Here is a 25,337-nt window from a genome sequence, read left to right as displayed (position 1 = left end):
GCTTTAGGATATTTTTTTACTTAAATTACACATTTAAATCATTTCTTTTATCAGGAATTGTATAAGATATTCAAGAAAATATGTGTAGTGCAAATGAAGGAAATAGAAGATTTTAAGTTATATGTAAGGCAATATGTAGGTAGCTATAAGTATGTTATAATTACATTTGTTCGATAATTAGTACAATTTTCAAATTATTACTGAAGCAATTGTTTTCAATAACAGAAATATCTATATTATTTTTAAAAATGATTTATGAACACTGAATCTAATAGCTAATATCCTGTAAAATTTTCCTTTCTTTAGCTATATACTATGTTAAAAACATTTTTTTTAAAATAACTGCATGAGTTCAATCTGGAATAGCAAATTTTCATGATTGATTAGGTGCCATCAATTTTTTCTTGACTTAGGGACCACAAAGATAGATGTGCTCCAGGATGATCTGTCCCCAACCTGATCCTTCAGGTTTTCTAATGCTGCAACCATTACCACTAGAACTATAAAAGAACGTTTATAGTGGTCAGTCTTACTGGTCATCATTTTTTCTCTTTTCTTTCACCTTTGCAATAATTATAAACTTCTCCTGAAAGGTCTTTGCACAATAGGTTCAAAGTATGGTAATTTGAATCTGATATTGTGCTTCAAATAAGAGCACCTGGCTGATTTGCTTGCTGGATCTTTTGTTTGTTTGTTTTGATTTGTTTCCTTGGCTATTCATGGTATTCTCAGAAGTGTTCTCCAACATGAAAGTTCAAAAGCATTAGTACTATTTCTATCCTGCTTCTTCAAAGTCCAGTTTTCTTTCTTTTTAAATTCTTTACTGATTTTTTAAAAAAAAAAGATAAATGAGCAAAAAGGAAAAGGAAAAAAGAAAAGTCAGGAAAAATCAAGATAAAATTACAAAAAGAAAGACAACAGAATAGAAAAATGGTAGACATGTAGTTAAAAATACATCAAATTCTTACTTCAAAATTCACAATACTCTATGTTAATTCCATAATCCCATATAAATTGGAATATAATCAAATCCCCAAATCAAATTTTCATTCTTTCAGTTTCAAAAACTTCAAAACTGGTGTCCATGTAGAAATAAAATTAGTCAAAGTCTTTAATCAAAGCTGTCAATTTTGCCATCTCTCCCAGTTTCACCATCCATTCTTCCATGATTGGCATTTGTAAGTCCATCTACTTTTATGCAAACATTGTTATCATACATAAAAATGGAGTTTTGAATTACTTCTCTCATAGTTAACCATGCTATAAACAATTTTTTAATTGAATAATGATTATGAAGCATTCACATTAATTTTGGCTGGTAGATTAAAAAAGATTTTAGAGTTTATTCATGAAGATCAGTGTGGATTTTTATCTAAAGGAATAATAAGAAAACAGTTCCAGATATAATAGAATATTTAAAACAACTTAATGAAAAACAAGCCAAGTTAATCTTTTTAGATGCAGATAAATCTTTTGATAATTTGAATTTTTTTCTGCCCCTTTTGTTTAAAGTTATGAAAGGTATGGATTTCGATGAGAATTTTTTTCAAGGAATTACTTTTCATATAGATTGCTGTAATGCCTTCTGCATGTTATTGACTTTGAAGATTATTTAGTAGAAAATGCAGTACTCTGCTGGTGACTGAAAGCTGCTACATCCGTATCTATGAGCACATGAGCATTGCCCTAGCTCAGCTCCAGCGCACATGCGCACACTGGCCAGCTGATTTTTGGGCCTTCCAGTCCCACTGGAAGTCAGGAAATGGGCCATTTCTGGCCTCCGGAGGGCCTTCGAGGGGGGGGAGGCCATTTTTGCCCTCCCCAGGCTCCAAGAAAGCCTCTGGAGCCTGGGGAGGGCGAAAAAGAGGCCTACCTGGCCCACCATGCTATCACGTGCCAAAAGTGGGGGGAGCATGGGGGTCACATTGAATTATAGGTGTGGGCATACACACGGACAACCCCCCCCCCGTGCTCCCGCTTTTGGCATGCAACAGCAAAAAGGTTAGCCATCACTGTGCTACATACGCATCTTTCTGTTGCTACAGACTTTGTATTACTTGCCAATAGGCCTCTAGATACAGTTCAAACAGAGGTGGTATTCAGCAGGTTCTGACCAGTTCTGGAGAACCAGTAGCGAAAATTTTGAGTAGTTTGGAGAACCGGTAAATACCACCTCTGACTGGCCTTGCCCCCATTTATTCTCTGCCTCCTGAGTCCCAGCTGATTGGGAGGAAATGGGGATTTTGCAGTATCCTTCCCCTGGAGTGGGGTGGGAATGGAGATTTTACAGCATCCTTCCCCCGGAGTGGAGTGGGAATGGAGATTTTACAGTTTCCTTCCCCTGCCATGCCCACCAAGCCACACCACGCCCACCAAGCCACGCCTACAGAACTGGTAGTAAAATTTTTTGAATCCCACAACAGAATTCAAAGTGCAGGTTTTGACTACTTCAAATGGCTATTCCATTCAATAATCTTGCCTTAGTGGACTTGTTGAAGGTTTCTTCAAAGGAAGATTTGAAGGATAGTAAGAAATTTGTGTTTTTGTTGTGTTACCAACCATTTGGAACAGCCTTCTACAGGAGATCTGGGTCAGAAGCCCCCAACTTTTTGGCACCAGGGACCAGTTTTGTGGAAGACGATTTTTCCATGCACCAGGGAAGGGGGAGATTTTGGTTTCACTCACTCACCTGTGGCTCACCTCCAGCTGTGCAGCCTAGTTTCTAACAGGCTACGGACCAGTAGTGATCTGTGGCCCAAGAGTTGGGGACCCCTTATCTAGATGACACCTTTCATCTTGAAGTCAAGTGATTTCTAAAAAATTTTGCCAAGTATTTTTAGCCAATTAAAAAATTGGATAAAACTTTTTGTTATTTTTATTATTTTTTTCTGCAAGTTCTTCTTTAGCTGTATAAATTTATTTCATCTTTGTTCTGTGTGTCTTCCACTTCAAGTAATTTCGGATTTGGCTTTTCTCTGGGATGTGTACAACTTCTAATACTAAATACTTTTGAGTAGGACTATAACTATTATGATCTAATGGTATTTTATGAATAATCAAGACACACCTCATATTTTTCAGATGAGGATGCTATTACATAACAGTGAAGTTATGGGCAAATTCCCTTCAACCTTGAATATTTGGATGCTGTCTTAATGGCATGAGCCATGGGGATTTCGGATTTTTTTTTTCTAAAAAATTCGCAGTGTGAAAATTAAAACACAATAGAAGTAGAGATGAGCTGTAAGAGAATGCCTGACATTTACTTGCTGCAGTGGTGTGTGTGTGTGTGTGTGTGTGTCTGTGTCTTTGTCAGTTTTATCTACAAGGAATATATTCAGCCAGTAAAGCTTGCTGGAATTTTCAACAGATTCTTATTCATTACCAAGATTAATTTGAAATTATTTCTTTATCAATTAGAAGACACAATTTTGTGACTTCTTATGTGATAATTACAGATAATTATACAACAGAATATTCTCTCAGAAAAACATCTTTCAAATGTTCTGCATAATAAACATGTTATAATGTCTCAGATCTTGGAGACATATCTTCCATGAAAATGAAATATGAAAAATAAAATGAAGACTGCAAAGAACAATCTTTGATTTATTTATTTATTTATTTGTATTCCACCTTTATTATTTTTATGAATAACTCATCCAACAGACCTTCCTCCTCCTATTTTCCCCACAACAGTAGCCTTATGAGGTGCATTGGACTGAGAGAGAGTGACTGGCTCAAAGACACCTAAGTGTCTTATATTATATTATATTATATTATTAAAACTACTTCCAGATCATCAGGGGGGTAAAGAACCTGGCTGATATGTAAGTATTTATGTACATGTGCATATATGTCTTTAGATTGCTTGCTTTTGACCCATTTTTTTCCTACTGTTTCCCCCCCCCCATTTTTTAAAATCACATAGATTATTTTCAGACTCTTCTAAGATTGGCTTTATGTTATTAGCCACCCCACAAGTATTAATACTAATCAAAATGAAACTGTATTTTCTCATTTGCAAAGAGGTGGCAGCACCTATATGACATCTACATAATCTTGAAAAGCAGAACAGACCTATTTAATATGGGACTTCACCAGCTAATCTCAGTTTTGCAAGCTTAACTGCAAAAATTAATATCTGTTTATCTGTCTGTCTGTCTATCTATCTATCTATCTATCTATCTATCTATCTATCTATCTATCTATCTATCCATCCATCCATCCATCCACACATTCCTTCCTTCATTCATTCCTGGATGGAAGCACTAGCAAATTTTGTTGTTGTCAAGACAACTATCAACTTGTACTCAAGCTCAACACATCTCACTTTGCTTTTTTTCTGCCATGCCAAATCCTGTCACTAAACCCTGATTCTCTTGTTTAATTTCTATCCTTCTCATTTCATCCTTCTAACTTTGTCAAACCCTGTTTCTAAAGCCAGGTATTTCTGTCTTCCTCCATCTTCTTTCCTCTACCCAGCAAAGCTTTCCTTCCAGGAATTCTACCGAATTGTAACTCCCCCATTATGCTTCCCTGCTGCTGAAGCTGTTAGAAAGATGTGCTGTTTAATGCTCTTGGGCCTGCTGACCATTCATTAGTTTAGATTAGGAAACATAAAATCTTAGGCAGCAGAACAATAGGTAGATCTCTAATTAAGGAAGGAAAGTATGAACTTTATTAATCAATGAATTATTGATCAATAAACCGATCAAATATTTTATGAAAGCAATACATTTATAACAAATGAACAATGAAGTAATATATTTTAGTTAAGAATAGGGTAGATTTATTTCTATTTGTTTTCATATTTTAATATGAAATTAAACAGGAGTCCATTAGTCAACACCATCAATTTTGTATCCTGGGTTTTAAAAATGTTCAGAAACTAAAAACTAACATGAATGTTAAGTTGTTCGTCTCAATTCTAATTCAAAGTTATTAGTATTTATAGTCACCAAGATGCTAACTTTTACATGATAAATTTTTATGAAGTATGCAATATTTATCATTTTAACAATCTGGGAAACCTTCCAAATTTATTTATTTTTCAACCTCTATCAAACTAGAGGAAGAACCTAAAGCAAATGCCATTTGTTTTGCATAGCTTTTCCCAATTCAGTGTTTTCATAAATATTAGATATGAAATCTCATAATTTCCAGCCAATTTGGCCAAAGGCAAAAGAAAAATTAAAGCACAATGTAACTAGAAAAGAAAGAATCTGTACTTATGCCGAGATTACTATTCTGATTTGGTATTTGGTACATCAGAGATACAACTAGTCCTTGCTTAATGACTGACTTATTGAAATTATGATGATGATGAAAAAATAATTTTATGACCAATGCTCACATTTACCAGCTTTGCAGCATCACATAGACATGGGATCACCATTACAATCAGTATATATCCTGTGTTTGACCTGTTTTCTTTTTCTTTTTAGAATGTACAAGATTGGAGAGGAAGGGATTACAAGAAGGTAAGAAAGTACACAATGGTGAATTCACATTGAAAGGAATGCAGTTCAGTAATGCCAGCAGTCCAGAGCATTCTCAGGGCTAGGAGCCATGAGTATGTGACACAAATAGACCAATTTATTCTTCATTGTATGCCTGCTCACTCTCTTGTAATCCCTTCCTCTCCAATTTCTCCACTGTCCTAGTGGGGGGGGGGAGTGAAGAAGAAAAAGTAAGTCATGAGATTGCCTACAGAAGTCACTTGTTTCTCCTTTTTCCCTTCCTCACAGAACCAAGAGATTGCTTAAATAAACAAAGGGAAAAAACAAAACCATCTTCTATCGGCAATTTCTCCTGTGCCTGATTTGTTTTTTCCCCTCTACCTTCTCCATACAGGGCAGAAAGATTGGAGAGGGAGGGATTACAAGACAGTAAGCAGACACACAATGGGGAATTCAGTGTCTGTGTGCATAATGGACTTTAGGCTGCTAGTGCCATTGCATTCCTTTTAATATGTATTTGCATTTATGTGCCTCATTACTGTCTTGTAATCCTTTCCCCTCCAACAAATGTAAATATAAACATAATTCCCCTCTGGCAAATTATCCCAATGCTAGGGTGAACATTCCAAAAGATGGGGGAATGACTGGGAAGCAAATAAAAGCCCAAGGTGCAAAAGCAGGCAGGCACTGTAATCTGGCTATCCCAGCACCTGGTGACCATTCCAAAGGACAGGGAAATGGTGAAAAGGAAAACACATGTTCTGGATTTTCCACTTAGCGACCGCTTCACTTAACAACAGAACTGCTGGTCTCAATTGTGGTCATTAAGGAAGGACTACCTGAACTTAGGTTGCATATTTTATGATCATAGTGTCTATCAGATCATACAGCTCAATCTGTAATATTTTGAATTATTTCTCCCAAAAGGCAATGCACTGTCCTTGTTCTGGCTTCTAACACACTGCACATTGCTAGCAGTTGCGGTGCTGGCCATTTTTATGTATTCAGTTGCTGGCCTAAACATTGTTAAATGTGGATTACACAGTATATAATGAGTTTTTGAATGTTTTCTATTTTTATGTAGGGGCTCCCTACATAAAATAATTGAATAATTATTATTATACATTATTCAATAATACATTGAATAATAATTCAAAATTATTTCAAGTGTTCTTCTAAGATGAAAAGGTTGAGAAAGGCTGATTTAGAGGATTAAATTTGGAAGATCATATTAATGTGTGATGGATAAATCCCCATCAGTTCTGAAAAGCAGTATTTTTATAAAATGATTCCCACTCTGAGATTATACATTTGAAACCTGTTGCATAAATTTTAAGTTCTTTTTGTCTAAAACATCAGGGCAAAGAAACACATACATTTATAAAAACAATAAAACTTTATAATGTTAACATATACTATATTTCTAGTTATATTTTAGACACTAAAATGCAGAGATTTATTATTTTAAATAATCCAATATTTTTCAAGATTTTATGAATGTTTTACATGCAGGATAACATTTTTTTATGATAATTCAAAAAGATTTTCTTAAACAACACACCAGATCTACATAAATAATTTGGTCACTCTAAATTACAGATAAATTATGCAAAATTGTGTGGACCTCTGACTCCTTTCTCATAACTCAATATGTACTGCTATATAAAGGATTGCTGCATTAAATAGTTTTTAGCATGGTTAATTATGAGACGAATTAATTCAACTTTTTTTAAAAAAATAAAAAGTTAATTTGTTCTCTACTATTGTTTCATCAATGATAGAAGTGGTAATGAAATAAGGGGCAGTTACTATAAGGACAACAGCTTAAAACATGTATTATAAGTAGCTGACCTATCTACTTAATATAGATCTACTGTGATGTAAGTTCAATGGAACTTGCTCCAAGGTAAATGTTTAGGATTATACTGTATGATTGTTTCATTTCCCCACATTACAACCTGGAGGAGCTAGTCATATTGATGATTAAGCTCTAGGCTACATTGTTTACAAATACTGCTAGAGGCAATTACCTGCAGCAGCCTATCAGTTTGCTAGAAGACTTTTTCTTATCTATTAATCTGTAGTAAGAGAGCATATTCTAAAAAGAGAATTTTATGTTTTGATAGCTTTTTGAATCCCTAACTATTAGCCTACTAATTGGGTTGTAATAAACACTGTTCCAAATCTCTGACCCTTGCTGCCTCATAAATTTCAGTGTTTCTATTGGATGGCTACAATATTTGTAGATAAATATAAATTGGTTGGGGTAGATAAGTAGATAAATATATATTGGTTGGGGTGGTGGCAGCATAAAAATGATTGCAATACATTTTAAATTAAAAAAAAACTCTCTAATGAAAATATGGCTGTGAAGTGGACTGACACAAGAAAGAGGCTACTAAAAATTGACTCAGTGATCAGAATCCACATTTCCCTATATGTCTGTCCTCTATCTTATTAATGCTGTTAATGCCAAACTCGCCAAAAAAAAACAACATTTATGATGTATGAATGAGGATAATGAAGTTGTACACAGGATAGAGACCTGGAAGGTTGGCTACAATGAATGAAGGCAAATATATATGTCCCAGGATAATGTTGCAGAATTCAATCTGGGTCAGTCACTGGGATCAGATGTTCAGTCTTTCAAGCTTTCGGACTCATGCTGAAGCCCATCCCTAAGGGAACTTCTCTCTCACCAGAATTTAGTTTACTTTATTGTCATTGCACTTTGTTCAACGAAATTAAATGCCATAGTCAGTGTACATCATACATAAGAAAACTATAAAAATAAAAGCACATATCCTTCACATTCTATACAATTGAATTGAAAACCCGATACTGTATTAATATTACACTCTACAGTAGAATTCAGTATAGTTACTGCTCTGCAATAGAAGCTGTTTTTCAGCCTATTTGTCCTTGTTTTTATTGTCCTATACCATCTGCCAGATGGTAATAATTCAAAAAAAGGGTGCCCAGGATGAGATGGATCTTTAAAAATGTTTTGAACTTTTTTAAGGCAGCGGGAGCTATAAAGCTCTTCCAAAGCGGGGAGAGGGCAACCAGTGATCCTCTGGAGCACTGTCCTATCTGCCATTGTGCAATTAGTAAACCATACACAGGTGTAGTAAGTTAAAATACTCTCTATAGTGCAGCAGTAGAAGGTCACCAGCAGTTTTTCATTCAGTTGTTCTTTCCTGAGAAGTCTCAGGTAGTATAATCTCTGCTGGGCCCTTTTGACCAGTACTGCAATCTGAACGCCACTTGTCAGGTCCTCTTTTATGATAACACCCAAAAACTTAAAGCTGGCCACTTGCTCCACTTGGTCTCCATTGATAACCAAGGACTGGATGTCTGATCTATTCCTTCTGTAGTCCACTATAAGCTTCTTGGTCTTATTGGTGTTAAGGACCAAGTCTCCACATCATGAAAGCAACCGGTTCACCTCATCTCGATAGGCAGACTCATCCCCACAGAGATGAGTCCCACCACTGTTGTATCATCTGCAAATTTAATAATAGTATTACTGGCATGAGTAGAAATGCAGTCATGTACATAAAGAGTATAGAGATGGGACTCAACACACAACCTTGTGGTATACCAGCATTAAGAAAAAGGGCCAAGGAGGTATGATTATTTAATCTGACCCTCTGAGAGCAGCCAGACAGGAAATCCATAATCCAAAGGCAGATGGAATAAGAAAGTCCAAAGTTCATAAGATGAGACACTATTCTATGTGGAAGGATTGTGTTAAATGCAGAATTAAAATCTACAAAAAACATCCTCACACAGCTCCCCCAGTGTTCCAGATGAGTCAGAGCAGTGTGAAGAGTGATGACTATAGCGTCCCCTGTAGATATATTTGTTCTGTATGCAAACTGGTGTTTATCAAATATATGCGGAAGACCAGAAAGTAATGTGCTGACACACCAATTTCTCAAAGCACTTCATGATGATAGAAATGAGTGCCACTGGTTTATAATCGTTGGTTATTGATAGGGAACTTCTTTGGCAGCAGAACAATGGTGGAAGCCTTCAAACAAGATGGAATAGTGGACTGGGATAAAGACTGGTTGAAGATCCTGGTAAAGACTCCAGCCAAATAATCAGCACAGTCTCTAAGTATTCGGCCAGAGATACCATCAGGACCAGCAGCCTTTCTAGGGCCCACAGCCCTCAAAATGCTCCTCACCTCCTGTTCCTTCATAATGAGGTGGGGGCTACAATGGGCTGGTAGCTGTATTTTAGTTGTCTCTGATGTCTCCACTTCAAAGCAAGCAAAGAAATGATTCAGTTCCTCTGCCAACGAAGCATCCCCCTCAGCAGGGATGACATTGGTCGGTTGATGGTTGGTGATTTGTTGAAACCCAAAATGTGTGTTTTGGGCTATTTTATGTGTAGCATTTATGTGGTGCCTGATTGTGTGTGGCTTTTTGGTTGTGAATTGGAGTGTTGATGGCCAGTTATTAAGTCATTGGCTGTTGTTTCCTTGTGCTGCCAAGTCCTCTGGCTCTTAAGTATCTGATAAGCTGGTGGTAAATCAGCACTCCTGTTGATTGACAAGGGGGCCCTTTCCCAGACTTCAATCTTTTCCCTGGGTATTTTTGTACCGCTCAGCCAACAATCTTAGTAGCTGCAAAATTGAATGTATGTCCTTGTTCATTGTAATGGGAGACTACCAATGAGTTCATGTCGCTTTGTCTGACTGCTTGCTTGTGTTCTTGCGATCTGGTGGTTAGCTTCTAGTGGTTAGTTGGCTACAAGGTTAACCCTGCAGCACCTATCAGTTCTCAGTACAGCATAAGCATGAACTGAAGAGGTAAGTTGAGCATTCCATCGTCTTCACAAAGCCAGCCTATTATTTTAAGATTTTAGGATATGTACCTGATATTGTGTCATAGAGACAGAATGGAGGGTAATCTGGTATATAATCTACCTTATTGCCCAAACAGTCAGTCATCTTCCTGAGCTAATTGAATGATTCAGAGGCAGTGCCAGAAAACCTAAGGGACTTTTTGGAAGCTTTACCATTCATATCAAATCTGCTTCATCATTGGAATTTTACCTGCGATTTGCAACTTCCTTCCACCTTCACCACTGACTTTGGCTGTGGGAAGGCAACAGGAAATTTCTTTACCTAATGATAGTGGGATTCAGTTAATGAACCTGGACTGCAGGGATTGCTGTCAATAAACAACATGATTATGCATTGCTTAATGATAGAAATTTTGGTCCCAACTGCCATTGTAGTTCAAGGACTACCTGTAGAATAGCAAATAGCATTTAGGCTTATATACCGCTGCACAGCCCTCTCTAAGTGGTTTACAGAGTCAGCATCTTTTCCCCACCAATCTGGCTTCTCATTTTACTGACCTCAGTAGGATGGGAGGCTGAGTCAATCTTGAACCTCTCAGAATCGAACTCCTGGAGTGAGCAGTGAGTTAGCCTGCAGTGCTGCATTCCATGCATTCCTAAACTGCGCCACCATGGCTCTATGTACCAGAACATAGAACTGGTAGGATACCCTTAGGACAGGGGTTCCCAACCTTTTGCACTTCAGGGACCACCAAGTTCCTAATTTTAAATCCCCTGGACCACTAATATGAATCCAGAGCGCCACTTGCTGAAGTGCCTAGACTCCCAGTGACGGGATGGGGTCCTTCAAGCACGCTCCCTTTCTCTCTTTCTTTCTCTCTCTCTCTCTCTCTCCCCCTCCCCTCTCTCTCTCATTCTCTCTTTCTCTCCCCCTTCTCTCTCTCCCACTCATTCTCTCTCATTCTCTCATCTCTCTTTCTCTCTCCCCCTCTTTCTCTCTCTCTCTCCCACTCTTTCTCTCTCATTCTCTCTTTCTCTCTCCCACCTCTCTCTCCCACTCATTCTCTCTCATTCTCTCTCACATCTCTCTCTCTCTTTCTCTCTCCCACTCTTTTTCTCTCATTCTCTTTCTCTCTCTCTCCCACTCTCTCTCATTCTGATTCTCTTTCTCTCTCTCTGATTCTCTTTCATTCTGTCTCTCTCTCGTTCTCTCTCAGATTCTCTCTGATTCTCTTTCTCTGTCTCTCATTCTCTCTCATTCTGATTCTCTCTCATTCTCTCTCTCTCACTTTCTGATTCTCTGATTCTTTCTCATTCTGTCTCTTTTTCTGTCACTCATTCTCTCTCATTCTGATTTTCTCTGATTCTCTCTTTTTCTCTTTCTCACTCTTTCTCTCATTCTCTCTCTTTCATTCTGTTTCTTTTCCTCTATTTCATTTTGCGTGGCATTCTGCCTCAGTATATTTGCCCAGCCGGTGGAGCAAAGCAGCCCTCGTCTCCTGCTGCTTGGGACTCGGAGCTGTAAACAATGTCTGGTCAGGGGAACAGATTTTGCTCTCCATTGCGGATGCCAGACCAGCCCCCTGCAAGCTCTTGTCTCTCGAGGAGCTTGGCTGAAGTTTCCCATGCCACTTCAGCGTGCACTCCCTTGAGAGATGAGATCTTGCAGGGGGGCTGGTCTGGCGTCCACAATGGAGAGCAAAATCCGGCTGATCCCCGGACCAATTGCCATTTACAGCTCCGAGTCCCAAGCAGCAGGAGACGAGGGCTGCTTTGCGCCACCGGCTGGGTAAATATACCGAGGCAGAATGTTGATGCTGCGCAAGTGCAAGTAGTGCTTCGCTCCCATAGCTTCTAGCCATTGCAATTGCTGCTTTGGCCTGCTTGCGCCACAGCTCCTCTATCAGGGTACACCAGCAAAAATACGAAGATTTCTCCACGGACCACCAAAATTTTCTCACGGACCACCAGTGGTCCACAGACCACCAGTTGGTGATCACTGCTTTAGGAGGTAGCATATGCTCATTGCTGTGATTGTGACATTCTGTATAACTATTATGCTTTACAGCTTCATCATTCTTATAACTATATTCTTAAGGAAGGCACTAAGGAAGTGCCTTCTTAAGGAAGGCACTTTTTGTTAACAACAAAAAGTTGTTAACTATGTAACTTAACATTTATTTGATGCTTGTGAATCAATGCAAAGAATGAATGTCATGGTTCAGAAACTTGTTATTCCCTTATTTGTTTCAAATAATAGCTCAGAAAATATCAAGTGATGGGACCATGTTGCACACAGCTGACATAAATCTTCATTAACTGGTTGGTACAGTGGTATACTTGCCCTTCTTTTGTAGCAACACTACAATATCACAGACAGCTCTAAATAAAACCACAATCAGGGCTTTGTGAAGCATCTTAATGCTAAAGATTGCTTTTCCTGTTTTGTATTTGTGTTTTCTTCACATGTTTAGTATCATTAGGATAAAAATGAGTTTTAAGTTTCTTAATATAGGTATGCATTTCAAGTAATAAAATGTATTACAATAAATGTTTTGAATTATATAACTACTTTTCCACTTCTATACTTGTACAATGTAAAACATGCATAAAAGAGGTTACGGCATTTCTAACTACAGAAATAAATGTAGCTTTTATGTTACTTGCTTAATGATCCTTTTACTTTCATAAGGCCCACGAAACAAAAAGAGTACCATCAGCTGTTCACTATAGTTGTTCCCCAGAAAATAAATCCCTCTTTCTATCGAGGGCAGTACTGTTGTAGAGACAAAATGTAAGGAGGATTAAAAATAGAGTGGCAGCTGCAGAATGACTTGACATAACGCTGTAAAACAAGTTAGTAAGAATTGAATGAGATGTGAAAAACATTTAACATACAAAAATGTTACAGTATCTTGCTAAAAACTAATGGTTGGAATAGTTTTAGCAGTGCGGAACTTTATAACTATGGCTTAATTGTAAAACGTAAGGAACAGATTCTTGCCATCATTTTTCTTTCCGGAATACAATAATATGAACATCTGGAGAGCATTATATTAGGGAAAAGTGGAGTATTTCAACGACTAATCTTCCAAAATGTTGCATTTTCAGATCAATTGAAAATCCATTTTTTTAAATAACTAAAGCATATAAAAAAGTTACATAAAAATGGATTCCGTTAAGATTACAGAGGAATTTGTTGTCATGCTCTGTTGAGTTGTAGCCAATTCCTGGTGCCCCATGGATAAAACCTTCCCAAGCCATCCTTTATCTCACACATTATGCAATTCTCACACATTATGCTTCTAGTATTCTGCCTATGCCCTCAGACTGTTAGTCTCTTCTTTAATTTCACAACATATGGACAGACTTAACCATAGTTTCAACTGGGAAACTGTGACATCCTAACGCAGGGGTGTCAAGCTCGCGGGCCGTGGGCCGGATCTGTCACATGCCTGCCATCCTCACCCCCGTTTTAGCAAAGGGGGGGAAAGTTGCAATACGTCACGTGATGACAATGTGTTGTTGCAAGTTTGACACCCCTGTCCTAAACTAATCCAAGTCCAAAAACATAAGAGAATTTCTGGAAGCCTGGTACTCTTGACAAATTGGTGATCGATAGACACATAGACATAAATAACATTTACATACTGTACAAAAGAGACAATCAGCAAGCCACAAAAATGAACAAAAAGACCAAGACTTCCCCACCAGCAATCAACACCCAGATGATCAACACCAAGATTAATATCAGCCCAACAATCAACAAGTAAACAATACTCCAATCAAGGAACTGCCAATCACGCTAACAGTAAACAATACTCCAAGACCATTCCCACCAACACTGATGGGGCAAGCCACAGAAATATAAATTGAAAGCAAATCCCACTCCTTACTAGCACTGACCTAGTTTGGGCAAGAAAACACCCAAGCTTAGAGAGCACCAAGGACAACACATTTCAACCCTGAGCTACAAATATTCTCCTTTATCAGTCTGATGTGTATTTCTGTGATTAGTAGTTGGTGGCCTGATCCATAGTCATCAAATTTAAATGTTTCATACTAATTTATTCTTTAATTGATCCATGTCTGTAGTTTGTCATTTTGATGTATGTATTAGTATAGGATCCAAATTGCTATTTATTTATTTATCAAATTTAGAAACTGCCCATATCCCATATCCCTCACACTGTAAGCGATGATGACTGCTATGAAAGCTTTTCAGTTTATTTCTAATTCCCAAAGTAACACTGTTGCCACTTACCTCTTTCAATTTATCTAGCTCATTTTGCAATGCCTGTTTGGATATATCCACCTCAATGATTTGTTGACGAAGAACTTCATTTTCATCCTCTGCTTTAGCACGCTTTTCCTCCACATTTTCCAGTTCATGGTGCAGCCTGACAGACACATCTTTGGCTACCTGTTTTTTAAAAAGCACACAATCATACTTAATAATTTAAAAAAAAAAGATAATCCAGCAGATTACATTAATTAAGAATAGATAAAAAATAAGGCTTGCTGATTCCCTCTGCTTCTACAGTCCATACTACCTAAATCAGGGGTCATCAACCTTTTGGACCTCAGGGACCACTAAATTCATAATTTTAAATCCTGCAGACCACTGATATGATCTGCCTAATGACAGGCTGGGTGGGTGTGACTAGGTGGTCATGTGACTGGGTGGATATGGCCAACTTGATGTCACTCACATCTAGGGGTGTCTCCCCAGCCTCTACTCGCCCCTCCCCTCCCAGCCATTCCTCTGACCAAGAAGGAGGCTCAGTAGAAGCACCTCACTGAGGACTAGGATCAGAGGCTTTCCAAGCAGAGAGAAGACCTGCGGGAGTGCAAGGCCAGGTACAGGTGCCTGGAGACTCAGTGGGATGAGATGGTCAGCCAATTCCAGGCCATGATGCAGTCCCACTGGAAGAAGGTCCTCTGGCTCTTTGCCACCAGTGGCACTTCCCTCCAGCCTTCACCCAAAGCCCCACATCAGGAGGCTGAAGCAGACCCCAAGTTGGAATTTCTGCCCCCACAACACCCACACAAAAGACCCCAAAGGGGGGAGACTCTGCAGCAACATAAACGTTCATTGCACATATCTGTCCCAGGGGCCATAGTTTGAGGACCCCTGATCTAGTGCAATATAAAAAATGCAAATAATTTTTCTACAGACCACCAAAATTTTCTCATGGACCACGAATGGTCCACAGACCACTAGTTGGTGACCACTGATCTAAATGATCGCTTGAATCTACAAAGCACTGTAGTCATGGAAAAATATCAACAAATACGTGTTTTTCTCTTTTCCACTGGTTGAACTGTTATGAAAGGAGCAAGCATTCTTTTTGGTAAAGGAAAAACTCTTCCAAATCCAATAAATATGGCCAATTATTATATATATATTTCTCTAAAATATCCCATAAAAACTTTTAAATAAATCCATCTATTAGCCGGATGATTTACATGTTATTTCAATTCTTTAAATTCTTCTGTTTCATTCTGAAATGAAAAATGAAAAGTGAAAAATGCTAACTATAAAAATACAAATGTACTAATATTATTATTAGTAATAGTAGTAGTAGTAGTAGTAATATTAGCGTTAAACAAATTTAAACAATTGAAGATCAGTATTATCCACAATATTCTTAAATTAATTATCCCACAATATTTTCAAGTTAATGTAAACTACAAGGTTAAAATTCTTGAGGTATTAAAAATCAATTAATATATTTAGTATAACATAATAAATCATACAAAATTTGGTTTCCCATTTTTTCAATTAAGAAAATATTTACATTATTACAGATAAAGTACCTATCACAGTATAGTAGAAAGCAGTGGTGGGATTCAAATAATTTAACAACCGGTTCTCTGTCCTAATGATTTCTTCCAACAACCAGTTCACCAAACTGCTCAGAAAGTTAACAACCGGTTCTCCCGAAGTGGTGCGAACTGGCTGAATCCCACCACTGGTAGAAAGGAACATTGCTATATACATGTAGTCTTTTGTTCTTCTTATAATGCTTATTCAGCACAATTTGGAGCAAGGAAAAAGTATTTATTAAAGCAGTGGAAAACTAGGTCCAGTTCTGAACTATTTTATAACACAGTCCTTCAAAATGCATATAATGGAAGGAATATTTCAGTGCTGCTTCTCAGGAACATTTCCTTAAGGTTAGAAAGGTAGCATCTCATTTGAGAATGTTTCTAAGTTTTAAAGTACAATTATACAATATTAAAACATGCCCTTTACATTATTTATTTTATATATTTCCATATCTCTTTAAGTATCTCAAAACAATTTATCATAAACTTATTAAAATATATATTTTAAAAACATATTTAAAATATTTGTTAAAAAGCAAACAAAAAGGAAAGAAAAGCACAGAACTATTTCTCCAATATTCATAAAAGAAAAATCTAGGAAAAGAGACTGATCTTCAACTGAATATAAACATGTACTATTTGGTGCCTTACAGAACTTTGATGAGGAAGGAGAATATTGTAGAGTATAGGCACCAGCATAGAAAAAGCTTGTGAGTAACTGTAATGTGAGTAACTACATGTAGCAGGCTTTCCTCCAATAAATTTAATGATAAACCAGACCCGTTAATTATTATGGTCTCAATGGGGTTGTTGTTGTTATAGGAAAACAGGAGAGAAGAGCATTATGATATTATAATTCAAGCAATACTGCCTTGAATTGTGCAAACTAAAGGCAGAATGTAATTTATTTATTTTATTTATTTATTTATTTATTTTGTCACAACAATATATGTAGGAATCATACAAAAGATAATATAGTATATAAACATATATGGGTAAATATAAGGAGGTATAAGCATATATATAGAAAGAAGAAAAGAAAAACAATAGGACAGGAACGGTAGGCACATTTGTGCGCTTATGCATGCCCCTTATGGTCCTCTTAGGAAAGGGGTGAGGTCAATAGTAGAAAGTTTTTGGATAAAGCTTTTAGCATTATGGGAAGAGACCACAGAGTCAGGTAAAGTATTCCAAGCACTGATGATTCTGTTACAGAAGTCATATTTTCTGCAATCTAGATTAAAGCGGTTGACATTAAGTTTAAATCTATTAGTTGCTCTAGTATTATTGCAATTGAAGCTGAAGTAGTCTTTAATAGGAAGGACATTACAATAGATGATTCTATGAGTTAGACTTAGGTCTTGTCGAAGGCGACGGAGTTCCAAGTTTTCTAAGCCTAGGATTTCAAGTCTGGTGGGATAAGGTATTTTGTTGTTTACAGAGGAATGGAGAACTCTTCTTGTAAAATATTTCTGGACACGTTCAATTGTATTGATGTCAGAGATGTGGTGAGGGTTCCAAACAGGCGAGCTATATTCTAGAATTGGTCTAGCAAATGTTTTATATGCTCTGGTTAGTAGTGTGGTGTTTTTCAAAAAGAAGCTACGCAAGATTAGGTTTACAACTCTTAGAGCTTTTTTTGCTATGTAGTTGCACTGGGCTTTAGCACTTAGATCATTTGACATGAAAACTCCAAGGTCTTTAATGGGATGGGGGGTCGTCTGTAAGGTAATGTCCATCTAGTATGTACTTAGTTTTTGGGTTCTTTTTTCCTATATGTAAGACTGAGCATTTGCTGGTTGAAATTTGGAGCTGCCAATTTTTAGACCAAGCGGTTAGATGATCAAGGTCGTTTTGAATGATAGAAGTATTGTCTGTGATGTTAAATAATTTGACATCGTCAGCAAAGAGAACACAATTACTTGAGATATGGTCACAAAGATCATTAATGTATAGTATAAAGAGTGTTGGTCCAAGAACGCTGCCTTGAGGAACGCCACTCTTGACAGGAACAGGATTTGATAGAGCATTGCCAATTTTGACCACTTGTTGTCTGTTAGACAGAAAAGCAGATATCCATTTGTGGAGGGGTCCTGAGATGCCATAGGATATTAGTTTTAGGAGAAGTTTATCGTGTACTACTGAGTCAAAAGCTTTGCAGAAGTCTATGTAGATTGCATCTATTGATTTGCCTTGATCAAGATTTGAAGTCCATATGTTTTTGCAGTGGAGAAGTTGTAAGTTACATGATCATTTTTTTCTGAAACCAAATTGTTTGTTGGAGAGTAGGTTGTTTGTTTCTAAGTATGAGGTAATGGATTGGTTGATGATAGATTCCATGACTTTGCAGGTGACGCAGCAAAGCGAGATTGGTCTGTAGTTTTCGACTAAGCTGGGGTCTCCTTTTTTGAAGATAGGGATGACCAAAGTTTGGGAAGAGAACTGGTAGTGAAAGCTTTATCAAAGATAATACTTAGGGGTTCTGCTATATTAATGGAAAGTTTTTTTAAGAAGTATGCACACAGTCCATCGGGTCCAATAGATAGCGATGGTTTTAAGTTCTGAAGAGCTTTTCCAACGTTGTCTTCTGTGAAATCTATATGAGTTAAATCTTCATAATCATTGCTGGTACATTTGTGGAAAGTCGGATATGTGTTATCGGAGTTAACAAAAACTGAGCCAAAGAAAATGTTGAAGAGGTTTGCTTTAACTGTTTCGTCATTGCATTCTTTGTTGTTAGAATCTTTTAGTGGTGGGATGGATCTAGAGTCTTTAAGTTTATTGTTAACAAAATTATAAAAGGCACGATTGGAATATGTGCGCAGAAGATTCTCTTTGTTGTGACCCAGGTTCCTGGACCCGGACTCCTGGACTCGGATGATTCAGAAAGTGAGGGAGAAGACCTGGCAAGCCCTGCTTCTCTTGAGCCCTCTCCCTCCCTGGCACCCACTCAAAGGGAGGAGGAGGGGCCAGCAAGGCCTGATTCTCTGGAGCCTTCTTCTGATTTGGCAACGCCCCAAGAACAGTTTTGGAGTGATGCAAGACTGCGCAGACGTGACCGGCGCGCGCAGCAGAAGCAGCGTTGGGATAAAGCCAAGTAATGATTGTCATGCAGTGATATCTGCAGAGACTATAAATAGGAGGCGGGACTTCCTGGTTTTTTGTCTTGGACAAAGCAATGAATTTACGCGGGCAAACTGTATCAATGGAAGGAAGAATATATTCGTGAGTAATTCTGGCCTTATCTATAATTTCCTCGTTATCTCCAGAAACTTGGCAGGCCCGCCCGTGGGTAGATGTGGCCAGGACATTTATCTATGTAAATTAAATTAGAAAAGGAGGCCTCTGACTGACTCTTTGCTGGGAGTATTGGGGGAGGGAAACAGAACATTTTGTCCAAGACCCCGACTAAAACATCTTCCACCAAAGATGGACCAGCAGCAGATACAGCAGCAGTTACAGCAGCTACAAGCGGCTAATCAACAGCTCCAGCAGCAAGTGGCTCACTTGGCAGGCCAACTTGCTGCCGGGAATGTGCCTGCAGCCCCCCCCCCCGTCCTCCCACTCCTCCTCCTCGTCGCAAGTGCCCGATAACCATGCCGGATAAGTTTTCTGGGCAGCCTGAGATGTTCCCGACCTTCTTGGGACAGTGCCAGCTCTACATGGCTATGCGGCCAGAGGATTTCCCAAACAACCGGGCTAAGGTGGCTTTCGTGATTAACCTTCTTTCTGGCTTGGCTGCTCGATGGGCCACGCCCCTCTTGCTCCAGGACAGTCCCCTGCTGGCAGACCAACAGCGTTTTTGGCAGCACCTGCGCACCATGTACGAGGACCCCGTTCGAATGCTGACGGCAACCAGGCACCTTAAGGAACTCCGTCAAGGGAAACGCCCCCTGCAGGAGTACATCCCCGAATTTCGTCTTTTGTGCCAGGACTCTGACTGGAATGATGCAGTGCTGGTGGACGCATTCCAGGAGGGACTCTCAGAGGAATTGCAAGACGAGCTGGCCCGGGTGGAGGCGCCGCGGACCCTCGACAACTTGGTGCCCCTTTGTCTCCGTCTCGATGCCCGTCTGCAATGGCGACCGTCCCGTCGCATCCCCCGGGACCCGCCATCGACATCTGCACCCCCACTTCCTGCACCACCAGCACCCCGGGTCGCCCCACGTTTTGTAACCGTTGCGGAAGAGCCCATGGAGTTGGGAGCGGCCAGACCTCGCCTGACAGCCCAGGAGCGGAACCGGAGGCGCCAAGGGGGATTGTGCCTGTACTGTGGGGAGCCCGGCCACTTCGCCGCTTCTTGCCCCAGAAAGCGAAGTGGGGCACGCACGCTGGTCCCCGAATCACAGCGTGACCAATCGGGAAACGGAGCAGGCCCGACCTTGGGGAAACCCTAGGTCGGGCACGTACTAAGCCCCCACTGGACGTTGCAGAAGTAGACTCTGGGCCCCCTCGGCATCTGATTCTGGACACACGGATATGGTTGGGGAACCAGTCGGACGGGCTCCAGGCGCATGCGCTGGTGGACTCAGGGGCCACAACAAACTTTTTGGACCAGGCCTTTGTGACCCAGTTTGCGGTCCCCGTGGTTCCGGTGGACCCTCCGATGCGGGTAGAGACAATTGATGGACGAGAACTGGTGTCCGGCCCCATTAAATTCACCACCCAGCCTTTGCGCCTGGCTATTGGGGACCATGAGGAGGCGATCCAGTTTTATGTCATGGCGGACCTTCATTTTCCCTTGGTCCTTGGGTTGGCTTGGCTTCGGACCCACGATCCTCAGCTGGCCTGGTCGCGGAACGCCATCTCTTTCCCGAGTCTGCAGTGCGTCGACCACATCCGCCACACCTGTGCCGGCCAGAACGTCCCCACCGCTGCCATCACCTTGCCTCCTGAGCTGACGGACTTCGCCGACGTGTTCAGCGAGAAGGAGGCGGATCGACTACCCCCGCATCGGCCCTACGATTGCCCCGTGGACCTTCTGCCCAACGCACCACTGCCTGTGGGACGCCTGTATTCCATGTCGGAGCCCGAGTTGGCCGCCCTCAGGGACTTCCTGGACAAAAATCTGGCCCAAGGGTTCATCCGGCCTTCAAAGTCCCCTCTCTCGGCCCCAGTCCTCTTTGTGAAGAAGAAGACAGGGGACTTGCGCCTGTGCTGTGATTACCGCCGGCTAAACGCCATTACGGTGCGGAATCGCTACCCCCTGCCGCTCATCCCGGAGCTGCTGGAGAGGTTGTGGGAGGCCACGATCTTCACCAAGCTCGATCTCCGGGGGGCCTACAACCTGGTGTGGATGCGAGAAGGAGACGAATGGAAGACGGCATTCGGCACCCGATACGAACACTACAAATACACTGTCATGCCATTTGGGTTGACCAACGCTCCCGCCGTTTTCCAGCACTTCATGAATGACGTGTTCCGAGACATGTTGGATCGGTTCGTGGTTATCTACCTGGCGACATCCTGATTTACTCCCGGTCCAGGGAAAGCCACCTTCGACACGTCGGTCTGGTTCTGCAACACTTGCGGGAGCAACAACTCAATGCGAAGCTGGAGAAATGCGTCTTCTTCCGGACTTCCATAGAATTCCTCGGGCATATCATCTCGCTCGAGGGCATAGCCATGGACCCATGCAAAGTAGAAGCTTTGTGTAGCTGGGAAGCCCCTCGTCGGGTGAAGGATGTTCAGCGCCTGCTGGGCTTCGCCAACTACTACCGGACCTTCATCCCGGGCTTCGCCACACTGATGGCTCCACTTACCCAGCTCCTCAGGAAGAAGGTTGCGTTCCGGTGGGGTCCCCCGCAGCAAGAAGCATTCACCGCCCTCAAGAAAGCCTTCGTCACGGAACCCGTCCTGAGGCATCCCGACCCGCTCCGGCCTTTTGTGGTGGAAACGGACGCGTCCAATGTGGCTCTGGGAGCGGTGCTGCTACAGGCTCCAACGAATGGCGGCACACTTTTTCCCTGCGCTTACTACTCCCGGAAACTCAATCCTTCTGAGTGCAACTACACCATCTGGGAAAAAGAGTTGCTGGCTATCAAGGCTGCATTTGAGGCTTGGCGACACCATCTGGAGGGGGCCCGACATCAGGTAGAGGTCCGAACGGACCATCGGAATCTCGAGCACCTCACCACAGCTCAGAAGTTGAACCAGCGGCAGATCTGGTGGTCGTTGTTTTTTGCCCGGTTCAACTTCCGCATTCCCAGCGGTCACAACCGGAGGGCGGATGCCCTGTCCCTCAAGCCAGAGTACCTCTGCGCCAAGGACCCCCTTCCTCCACGGACGGTGCTGCCGGCAGAAGCCTTGGCCGCAGCATGGGAACCAGTGGACTTGCGGGCCCAGGTGCGAGAGGCGCAGCGCCAGGACGCCTGGTCGCAGCAAAGGAGAGCGGAGGTGGGCCCCGCGTCTCCTTGGACCTTGGAGGAGGACTTACTCAAGTTTCGGGGGCGATTATATGTGCCCACAGGACCACTCCGAGCCCTCGTCATGACCCAGTGCCACGACAACCCTGCAGCAGGACATTTTGGGTTCTTCAAGACCCTCTACCTGGTGACACGGACCTTTTGGTGGCCCCGAGTGCGGCATGATGTACATGCCTACGTGACATCCTGCGTACCGTGCCAGCAAACCAAGGCCACCATGGGGGCCCCTCCCGGGCTCCTCCAGCCCTTGCCGACACCCGACAGACCCTGGGGGGCGATCTCCATGGACTTCCTGATGGACCTGCCGCCATCCTCTGGGTTCACCACGGTGCTGGTGGTGGTGGACATGCTCACCAAGATGGCACACTTCATCCCATGCCGTGGACTGCCCACAGCCGCAAAAACGGCCCGTCTCTTTCTGCAGCACATCTTCCGCCTCCATGGTCTACTGGACAGGGTGGTTTCGGACCGCGGAGTTCAGTTCACAGCTCGCTTCTGGAAGAGCCTGATGGCCACGTTGGAGGTGCAGGTGTGTCTGTCCTCATCGCACCATCCGGAGACCGACGGGGGTACAGAGAAGGTCATCGGTATCCTGGAACAGTATCTCCGTTGCTTCACCAACCAGCAACAGGACAACTGGGCTGATTACCTGTCCCTGGCGGAGTTTGCTTTTAACAACTCTCAGCACACCTCTACTCAGATGACCCCGTTCTTTGCCAATGTGGGGTACCATCCGCGGCTCTTCCCTCTGGCACCACCGGACTCTCCTGTTCCCGAAATGCAGACCTTCCTGACGGAATTGCATGCGGTCCAACAGTTGGTACGCCAGCAGCTGGATCGGGCAAAGGAGGACTACAAACGGTCCGCCGACCGCTCCCGACGGGCAACGCCCCCGCTGGCAGTTGGAGACCGGGTGTGGCTCTCCACCAAACACCTCCCGTCCGACCGCCCGGTAAAGAAGTTGGACCACCGATTCATCGGCCCGTTCCGTCGAGGCAGTCATCAACCCGGTAGCCTACCGACTGACCCTGCCACGATCCATGCGGATCCACCCCGTCTTTCACCGGTCCCTTCTGGTTCCTGAAGCCACACCGAGTCCCCTTCGGTGCCCAACAGCACCCGTCACTGTCGCCGAGGACGGGTCGGAGGAATACGAAGTCCACAGCGTACGAGACTCCCGCTGGCTGAAGGGTCGTTTCCAATATTTGATCGCGTGGAAGGGATACGGGACTGATTTCTCCTGGGTAGATGCCTCCGACGTTCATGCCCCTGACCTGGTGCAGGCCTTCCATGAGCAGAACCCTGCCCGCCCGCATCCCGATCGTCAGCCCCGGGGGAAGGGCCCTGCGGTGAGGGATAGTGTTGTGACTCAGGTTCCTGGACCCGGACTCCTGGACTCGGATGATTCAGAAAGTGAGGGAGAAGACCTGGCAAGCCCTGCTTCTCTTGAGCCCTCTCCCTCCCTGGCACCCACTCAAAGGGAGGAGGAGGGGCCGGCAAGGCCTGATTCTCTGGAGCCTTTTTCTGATTTGGCAATGCCCCAAGAACAGTTTTGGAGTGATGCAAGACTGCGCAGACGTGACCGGCGCGCGCAGCAGAAGCAGCGTTGGGATAAAGCCAAGTAATGATTGTCATGCAGTGACATCTGCAGAGACTATAAATAGGAGGCGGGACTTCCTGGTTTTTTGTCTTGGACAAAACAATGAATTTGCGCGGGCAAACTGTATCAATGGAGGGAAGAATATATTCGTGAGTAATTCTGGCCTTATCTATAATTTCCTCGTTATCTCCAGAAACTTGGCAGGCCCGTGGGTAGACGAGGCCAGGACATTTATCTATGTAAATTAAATTAGAAAAGGAGGCCTCTGGGAGTTGCTGGGAGTATTGGGGGAGGGAAACAGAGCACTCTTCTTGCTTGGTGTGGTAATTTGTGCATTCAGTTTTTATTTGGTTGCATATGTTTCTGTAGCGGTTTTTGAAATTTGTAAAATAGCCTTTTTTGTTTCTTTTCCAGAGGGATTTTTTTTTTGATTGAAGCTTTTTTTATTGATATGGGTAGTTTGTTTTCTTGATCATGGCAGTCATTTGTGGTACATATAGTTTAATGACTCTATTGATTTCAATTAGGAAGACTCTATAGTGGTCTTCAAACAGGCTCAAACTTAATCCCTCCAAGACGGAGTGGCTGTGGATGCCGGCACCTCGGTACAGCCAGCTGCAGATGCGGCTGTCTATCGGGGGCGAGCCGTTGGCCCCGATGGAGAAGGTACGCAACTTGGGCGTGCTCCTGGATGGTCGGTTGTCCTTTGAAGATCATTTGACGACCGTCTCCAGGAGAGTTTTTTATCAGGTTCGCCTGATCTGCCAGTTGCGTCCCTTCCTGGACCGGGATGCCTTATGCACGGTCACTCATGCTCTCGTTACCTCTCGTCTGGACTACTGCAATGCTCTCTACATGGGGCTCCCCTTGAAGAGCACCCGGAGACTTCAGTTAGTCCAGAATGCGGCTGCGCGGGTTATTGAGGGAGCGGTTCGAAGCTCCCACATAACACCTATCCTGCACAGACTGCACTGGCTACCTGCTGTTTTCCGGGTGCGCTTCAAGGTATTGGTTACCATCTTTAAAGCGCTCCATGGCTTAGGACCGGGCTACTTACGGGACCGTCTATTGCCGGCCTCTATCTCCCAGCGTCCAGTGCGTTCCCACAGAGAGGGACTCCTCAGGGTGCCGTCAGCCAAACAATGTCGACTGGCGGCCCCCAGGGGGAGGGCCTTCTCTGTGGGGGCTCCCACCCTGTGG

At 42.3% G+C, this 25,337-nt stretch overlaps 1 protein-coding gene across 2 annotated transcripts in view; it reads right to left on the bottom strand.

The window, feature by feature from the left end:
* The window catches only part of MTCL1 (microtubule crosslinking factor 1), a 126,868-nt gene that overhangs the window by 71,495 nt on the left and 30,036 nt on the right, over window positions 1–25,337 (bottom strand). For both annotated transcript variants that reach the window (XM_058177438.1, XM_058177439.1), the window contains exon 3: window positions 14,545–14,703. In XM_058177438.1, coding sequence (XP_058033421.1) covers window positions 14,545–14,703 — 159 coding nt within the window. The remainder of the gene's footprint in view (window positions 1–14,544; window positions 14,704–25,337) is intronic.

Source organism: Ahaetulla prasina, chromosome 3 (genome assembly GCF_028640845.1).
Source record: "Ahaetulla prasina isolate Xishuangbanna chromosome 3, ASM2864084v1, whole genome shotgun sequence".
Classification (NCBI taxonomy): Eukaryota; Metazoa; Chordata; class Lepidosauria; order Squamata; family Colubridae; genus Ahaetulla; species Ahaetulla prasina.
This window is presented reverse-complemented; position numbering and strand designations above follow the sequence as displayed.